We start from the raw sequence: 7,569 nt of genomic DNA on the forward strand, positions 1-7,569 counted from the left end.
AAACCTTTTCAGGCTGCGTCACATTTGAACTGATAAGCACTTGGAATTGTAGTCATTACATTTAGTTCGACTCGGTTCCATCGATTAAATATAGTGACAATAGCAGATCTACAAGTTTGTAGATCGGCTATTTTCACAAATTTTGCCTCTTTCTTATGTAATATTTGACATATTTTGGTATTAAAAGGGTATTTCTTAAGAGTCATTAAATTGTAACTCTTTCTTTGGAAAATAGCAGATTTACAAGCTCACGTGTTTGCGATGCATTATGAGCTTGTAGACTGGCTATTTGTGAGGGGCGCTAACCCCTCCTATGCAGTGGTTACCAAGTACAGACCCAATGTATACTGTATAGGGTTGATATGATATGATGTACAGTATAGGGTATAAGTGGTTTACTTGCCTGGAAGAAGTTTAGCTCAATGTCATTGAGAATTCCATCGTTGTCGAGGTCGGACACTCTGAAGATTCGTGTCAGGGCTTTCATACAAAGTAACTTCATCTGGAAATCAAACAGTAACAGGATTCATTCAGTCAGTAAAATATACTGGTTTTCAACTCAGTAGATTTCGACTAAAACAGGGTTCCCAGTTGCCACACAGTTTTAACAATGAATTTTTACAACTTTTCCAAAGTATTTTACCTAATTTCCAGACCTATAGCAATCATATTCTAACAAGCAGGAAGTAATTCCAAACATTTTCCAGGCATGGAGAACAGTTTTTTTAATTGAATTGAAGTTTTGTAATAAATATGGAGCCAAAGAAAAATCAGTTAAGATGTTCTGTAGTTGGGTAAAGATGCAAAACCAGCTGAGAACCACTATACTAAAAACAATATACTCTAGCCAATAGCCATCCGTCTATCTTCAACCCAAAATGTACCCCCAGCCAAACTTTAACCACGGTTAAAGTTGGCTAGCCTGTTTGATACCCCGGGTGAATAAACTGGACTATAGCCCAGAATATAGGCTACCCCATTGTATGAAACACTTTAACCCCGGGCAGCCGGGGGTACATTTTGGGCTGTTACACAAGGTCATAAGGAAAAATAATACATTATGATGTAATCCATAGATTCCTTCTTCAGCTTACATCCTTTTTCACTGGGCAGTAGAGGGGGCCGGTGGGGTGAAGTACTGCCTTTTGGGCATAGTAGAACATCTCTGATATATTCTTCAAGTTCTTTGCCGAACACTGCAAACATTAAGAAGAAGAATTATGAAATAGATAAACAAATGCTTCCTGAAAGACATATCTTTATACCTTCATAACCACTCTACAGAGGGGACTGTTAGTATCGAAAGCTCAAAAGTAGGGCCATTTCTTGTATTTCTGTCTGTGTGTGTGCACGACTGTGCGTGCGTGCATGTGTGGTCGGTCAGTCAGTCAGTCAGTCAGTCAGTCAGTCAGTCAGTCAGTGTGTATGTGTGTGTGTGTGTGTGTGTTTAGTGAGTGACCATGTCTAAAATAGCTGGCCAAACTGTAGCAACTAAAAATAGCCTAATCTACAATATTTCAATGCGTCATGGGAGCGATGCCTGTCAGTGGGAGGTGTTAAACGAGAGAGGTGCAGGACAGAGGGTGCTACGCCCTCCCGGGGGGGACTCTTCACAGACAGGTGAGCCAGTAGGGTACAATAGCAGCATATGATATAGGGCATGTGAGCCCAAAACACACATACATTAATTTTAAGTGGATCCAATCAGTGTGCAAGTGTGCAAGCCCAGATTCTGCCAATGATGATTAGCTGATCACCCCATAGCGATGATTTGATTGGCTGAGCAAAGTACATAGTGAGCATAAACGTGAGGGCATAAAGGTGAAGACGCCAAAAGTGATCGGCCGGAATGACATTTGTGATGATTTGATTGGCTGTGCACGGAATGAGATGTTTGGTGTATGATGTTAAGAGCGCCTCTCACTTCACAGTTCACATCAAGTGTGATTTTTATCGTGTGCACGTCTTTCCTTCCTTTTCATCTACAATAGCACGATAATTGGCATAAAGACTAAACTTTGGAGAGAAGTGGCAAAATAAATGTACATTAACAAAATTAAATAAAATCAAGATGTTCTGAATAAGAATCGGCATGAGAACCATTAACAATGTACAGTAAAAGAGTAGAAAATGTAAATGTCTTTCCTTCAAGATTCAAAGTCAGCTATGATGTTTCTATAATGAAATATCAAGAGAAGCGAGAGACGGAACATCATTCTTGTCTTGGGCCAGCTTCAGGTGAAACAGAACAGAGTAGTGCTAAGGCCAGTCCACAGTCACACCAGTGTAACTCCTTGCTACTGCAACTCCTTGCAACCATTATTCCCAAATAGCACCAGTGACCACCAGTCTGCAACTGGTCAGTCCCGACCGCAGCAACGTCTCTTAAACTGTTTTGTTGCAAGGAGTTGCATTAGTGTGGACTGGCCTTAACATTAAAAAGTAATAATCATACATAGAAAAGAGAAAACACATGGACCCAAACGTTTTCACAGTATATCTCCGACCCATACATCAGCATTCTTTGTAAGTCTTCTATTACAGTGCATGTGGAGGTCCTGGTCCTACCTCGACACAGGTCTCTATCTCACTGTACTGGTTCATGATAGGCAGTATGGTCTCCATGCTACTGTGTTCCACCAGATCAGACTTATTCCCCACCAGGATCAGAGGAACCCTGCACACACAACACAACCTGTTATCTCTTTTTGTAAATCAACACCCAATTTTTTTTTCTTTATAATTTTTATCCCACGATTTTGTAACCTATTTTTCACCCCTGTGTCAATTATCTAATGTGATCCTGGGCTCTACACACCCTCCGCCAACCTAGTCCCCATATATGGGGGACAAGGGGAGAGCAACGGACTTGAACTCATGCTTCCTTTATGCCTGAGTGTCCAAGTTGCTCCTTTACACCTGACAGGGGGGAGTTTCCCTGGTTGGACGTAGCGCGTGGAAGGAACACGTTATTCCAACCAGTTCCTTTCCCCTCCATCAGGCGCCCCGGCTGGCCAGGGGAAGGCAGTTTAGAGAACAGGATTACTGCATGTTTTTTGTGAGGGTACCTATACCCTATAGGGACACGGGGAGAACATGCAAACTCCACACAGAAAGGCCCTTTCGCCAACCACGCCTCGGGTATGGGCACTGATGACGCGGAGGAGGAAACACGCCGCCAGCGCACCCACAGCGTCCCGAGCGGGAATCGAACCCAGGACCTTCTAGCTGTGAGGCAACAGCACTACCAACTGTGCCACCGTGCCATCAACACCCAATTTTATCAAAAAATAGCATTAGACAAAACTATCAAAAGTAGCATATCCACAAGCTCAAAATGTGGTGCGAAGCGACACATTTTGCTTTTTTTTTTTTTTTTTTTATTCCTGAAAAGTAACCAAAAGATAAACACCATGAGGGCAACATAATAATAGACAAGCTTGTAAAATTGTACTTTTGTTGCCCCCTTATACGGTATTGACGTGAACCCTCTCCTCTGTATGTTCCTCAATCACAATTACTATCCACAGACTACCGTATTGTGCCGAATATAAGAAGACTCTAAGATGAATACGACCATGTTTTTAGGAAATTTCCATTGGACAAAAACAGTCTTATATTCAGGCCAATATAGGGTACTCACCTACTATCCTTGTCCGTGTTCTCAGTTATGAGGGGGATCCAGTGGCTAGTAACCTGGATGTTAGAGAGGAGATGATTATCACTATTTTACCACAGTGGTATATGGTCATGGACATATCAAGTGTTTTAGAGGCTATTGGGAAAACACATATTGCTTATCAAGCTAGCATGGTGACAACAAAATACCAAAAATATTAACTGTATACCAAAGCTGGTAACTGACCTTCTCCATAGAAGTCTTATTGTTGACAGAATAGACAATGCAAATCACATTTGCCTACAATGAGAGAAACAGACGGCGATCATGTGCATTAGGATTCTACCTGGAATCGTCTAATCTGTAAGGGTGTCAGAGCAATGAACTAACTCACTTTGGAAATCTCCTGAAACAGCTGCTCATCCGTTTGCTCTGCCTCTGTGGTTGCATAAAATATGACTTATTAAAAGTCCACTCCTTTCTCAAGCCATTTCTTTTGATATATGTTTTACTCACTGACATGATGGACATGGTATTTTTCTCCATTCCAATGTATAATGTACAAAAGTACAATTACAATACGATGGAGAATATTGAATAAGATACGACTTTACAAACACCACTAAGTAAAAGAATATATATAATAAATGAGAAATAGTCTTAGCCATGACGGTACCTGAATAGTCAACTATGTGTGTAGGAACTCTTTCTGGTGTGACATCTGCTGGAATTGTGATCTCCTCAGCACGATAAGGAACCTGTGACAGATACACACACAATGCAATACAGCTGGCTTTAAACTAATTATCAAAGCCTAATTTAATGTATTCTCCGTATTGTGACAGAGTTGGACTGGGACAAAAAAAAAAAAACAGCTCCGGCATATAATGCCTTAACAGGCCACCTTCTGATGAGGAAAGTGGCTCAACTACCATTTGTAAACCATTGTGCTCATCACAGTTCATATCAGCATTACATTTCAGCATACATTTGCTCATTAACATTGGTTAACAGTCTGTCCAGTGAATGGGTAGGACACCCCCAAAAACGTCTTATCAAAGCATATGCATGCTCTCAGAGTATAGATTAACCTTTGTTTTCCCAATTACAGGTCCAGAGGTGACCGTGCCTTTTCAGTGGCCGGCCCCAAACTCTGGAACTGTCTGCCCCTTCATATTAAGTCTGCTCCCTCCTTAGAGGCCTTTAAGTCTTTACTCAAAACCCATTTCTTCTCCCTGGCTTTCAATGTTTGACCTATAATTAACCTGTGTACTTTTTGTGTTGCTTTGATTTTGTTTTACTATGTTACTTGTGTCATGTTTCCTGTACAGCACTTTGGTAATTGGCCTCCTGGTCTTTGAAAATGTGCTCTATAAATAAAATTTGATTTGATTTGATTTGATTTGTGGTCCTTTCGTTAATCTTAACTCTGTACCATAGCAGTGGATGTAATTGCTTGAATAATTAAATCATACCACTTTCGGGAACTCCTCGCTGACCAGGGACATGATGAGAGAGGTCTTCCCCACCTTGGCTGTGGAATCATTTGGGGGGGAAAAGGTTCATCATCCATTAACAATTTGTTGAAATGTGTGTGTTGTAAATGCATTTCTACACAATATATAGCCTAACATTCCTTTGGGTGCCAAATCGTGTGTGTGTGTGTGTGTGTGTGTGTGTGTGTGTGTGTGTGTGTGTGTGTGTGTGTCAATTTGTGAACTAATCAGGCAATCAGGCTAATCAGGCCATAAACATGATCAGGTCGCCATAGCCATACATACCTACACTACACCTTCACACTAAAAGGACACAGTGCAATTTATATTTGATCAGGAGCACTACTGTCAGCATTATTCTTGGTGAGCATAAGACAAGTCTATAATGTTTTGGTGTGAATGTGGCACTTTAGTCAATATCTTGCTTATCTCTAAAAGCGAGATGCTATATTCTTGACTACCTCGGTGGTGGCAGTGCTCTATGGAACAGAGACTATGGGTGTGGGTTATATCAGAGGCAGAGCCACTCTGGGTTATATGTTTGAATATTAGATTTATTTAACCTAGATGAATGAGATTGAGAGGCGATGTGCACAGACACATTATTCGTGGGGTGGACGTCAGCATCACGCGCCCAGCTGTCAGAGATGCAAAAGAGAAATCAGAGGGTGACCTGACAGTCACAAATCAACAACACAAGCAAATTCACATTAGCCTATACTTACGCTCTCCCACTAATAATATCCTCACGTCTTTGCGCATCTTCGTCAGCGTTGAGAAACAGAGCGCTGGGTGTGTTTATTTTAATAAACAATCATGTATATGCTCATCTGGATGAATGGCAGAGAGCGAGACGGCGTGAGCTTTCTACGTCAGACGGTTCCTGTTCCGTCAAAGTAAACCCCAGCGCGCTCGTCATACACCACCTACATAAACATGTGACGTCCGGTTGCTGGACTTCAAAAGAAGATAATATTTGTACAACATCATGGTAACAATCTGTTTGACATTTTAAGATTTCAGGTTTACAAAAAAGACATGAAAAGGTGAAACTGTGAAAGTGATCGTCTCTCCAAAACAGTTCTAGTGTTACTTTTAACGAATAGTGTGTAATTTGTACGGCTCGTTGCTTTTTCCAAATAAAACAAACAATTTTGGGACAGTGTCAGGGAAAAGTATAGGCTATTGATATTTTATAAACACCATAATACAAGCCAAATTACATTCTGGAATATGAGTATGAGTGTTCTGTTGGGAAATTTGGGAATATACATTTTAAATTGGACCAAGAATCCCAAAATATATGTAGGCAGTTTCAAATATAAAGCTGTAACAGCCCTTATATAAGTAAGCTATTTTTCTCTTTTGTAGAGTGAGGTGTAGGTAGCTGTTACTACAGCTACCTACCCAATCATCTGATCATCCTGAACAAAATACAATGTATTGCTGTGCATGCAAATCATTATGTAGGCCTATTATGTTCATATCTTACAGTCATATTCAACAGGTTCCAATCATCCAATGTTAAACAAGAACTGGCAGCACAGTCTGACACTGTTCCAAAGAACACTGCCATGTCAACGTTTATTTTATTTTTTCCTTAATTACATTTCTGGTATTTCTAGTGATTTTTCATTAAAATAGATTATTGTGAAGTCCGCCAACCGGAAGATTGATGCTTCCTTAAGACTTGACGAGCGAATTGAAACCATGGGCTGCAGCCATAGAGCCATTATCTTTGAAACCACGGAGACTGAGGCTGCGATGCAGCTCTGCTGCACGGCCTGACTCGATTGGCCTATTATTCGCATTTTTGTCCAAGACCAAGACACCTTGCACCGTCCTGTGCTGTGCTGCAAAACGGCCAGCTCTGCAGAACAAGTTCCTATATGTCACCAAAATGTGGAACGCCCAATACGCCCTACCAACAGCCATTAAGACACGCAAATCCCTTGACTCCTTCAAAACTGCTCTCAAAGGGCACCTACGGACGGCTGCAATTCGAAACTGGCCCCCGTAAAATGTGAATCCCCCAACCCTTTCCCCATACTATGTTTATTTTCCCTTTTTACCTCCTTACATGATTTCCTGTTTTTTTAAATATATATATAGAAGTGTATATTTGTACGTCTCTAAATGTTCTGATGAATTGAAAAGGGTGGACCCTGTTGTAAACAAGTGTAATGCTTTATCAGTGTGTCGTCCAGTCAGTAACAGCCTTTGTATTGAGTTGTGCTTTCTTGTAAAATGTACCCATTCTGCAAACTGCTAATAAATACTTCAATCAATCGACCATATCAAATGACTTACAAAGACACCAGGGAAAAAAATACATTTTTATAAACATTTAAATCGTACATAATGCAATATGCATAGCCTACATCTTGTTAGATCAATGACATTAACTTGGAAAAAACTGAGTGCACTTACTCCTTCTGGAAGTTTAAGCGAGAC

At 40.7% G+C, this 7,569-nt stretch overlaps 1 protein-coding gene across 1 annotated transcript in view; it reads right to left on the reverse strand.

Annotated features, from left to right (window-relative positions):
* rhot1b (ras homolog family member T1) overlaps window positions 1-5,946 on the reverse strand; it is an 18,353-nt gene extending 12,407 nt beyond the window's left edge. Inside the window, exons 1-9 of the mRNA XM_083764950.1 lie at window positions 5,841-5,946; window positions 5,095-5,153; window positions 4,296-4,377; window positions 4,014-4,057; window positions 3,866-3,919; window positions 3,644-3,696; window positions 2,569-2,677; window positions 1,095-1,196; window positions 404-502 (exon numbers count right to left, since the gene is read on the reverse strand). Of these exons, the coding sequence (XP_083621076.1) occupies window positions 404-502; window positions 1,095-1,196; window positions 2,569-2,677; window positions 3,644-3,696; window positions 3,866-3,919; window positions 4,014-4,057; window positions 4,296-4,377; window positions 5,095-5,153; window positions 5,841-5,877 (639 nt within the window). The 5' untranslated portion in view covers window positions 5,878-5,946. The remainder of the gene's footprint in view (window positions 1-403; window positions 503-1,094; window positions 1,197-2,568; window positions 2,678-3,643; window positions 3,697-3,865; window positions 3,920-4,013; window positions 4,058-4,295; window positions 4,378-5,094; window positions 5,154-5,840) is intronic.
* Between the last annotated feature and the right edge of the window lie 1,623 nt (window positions 5,947-7,569).

Source organism: Protomyctophum parallelum (genome assembly GCF_964188405.1).
Source record: "Protomyctophum parallelum genome assembly, chromosome: 5".
Classification (NCBI taxonomy): domain Eukaryota; kingdom Metazoa; phylum Chordata; class Actinopteri; order Myctophiformes; family Myctophidae; genus Protomyctophum; species Protomyctophum parallelum.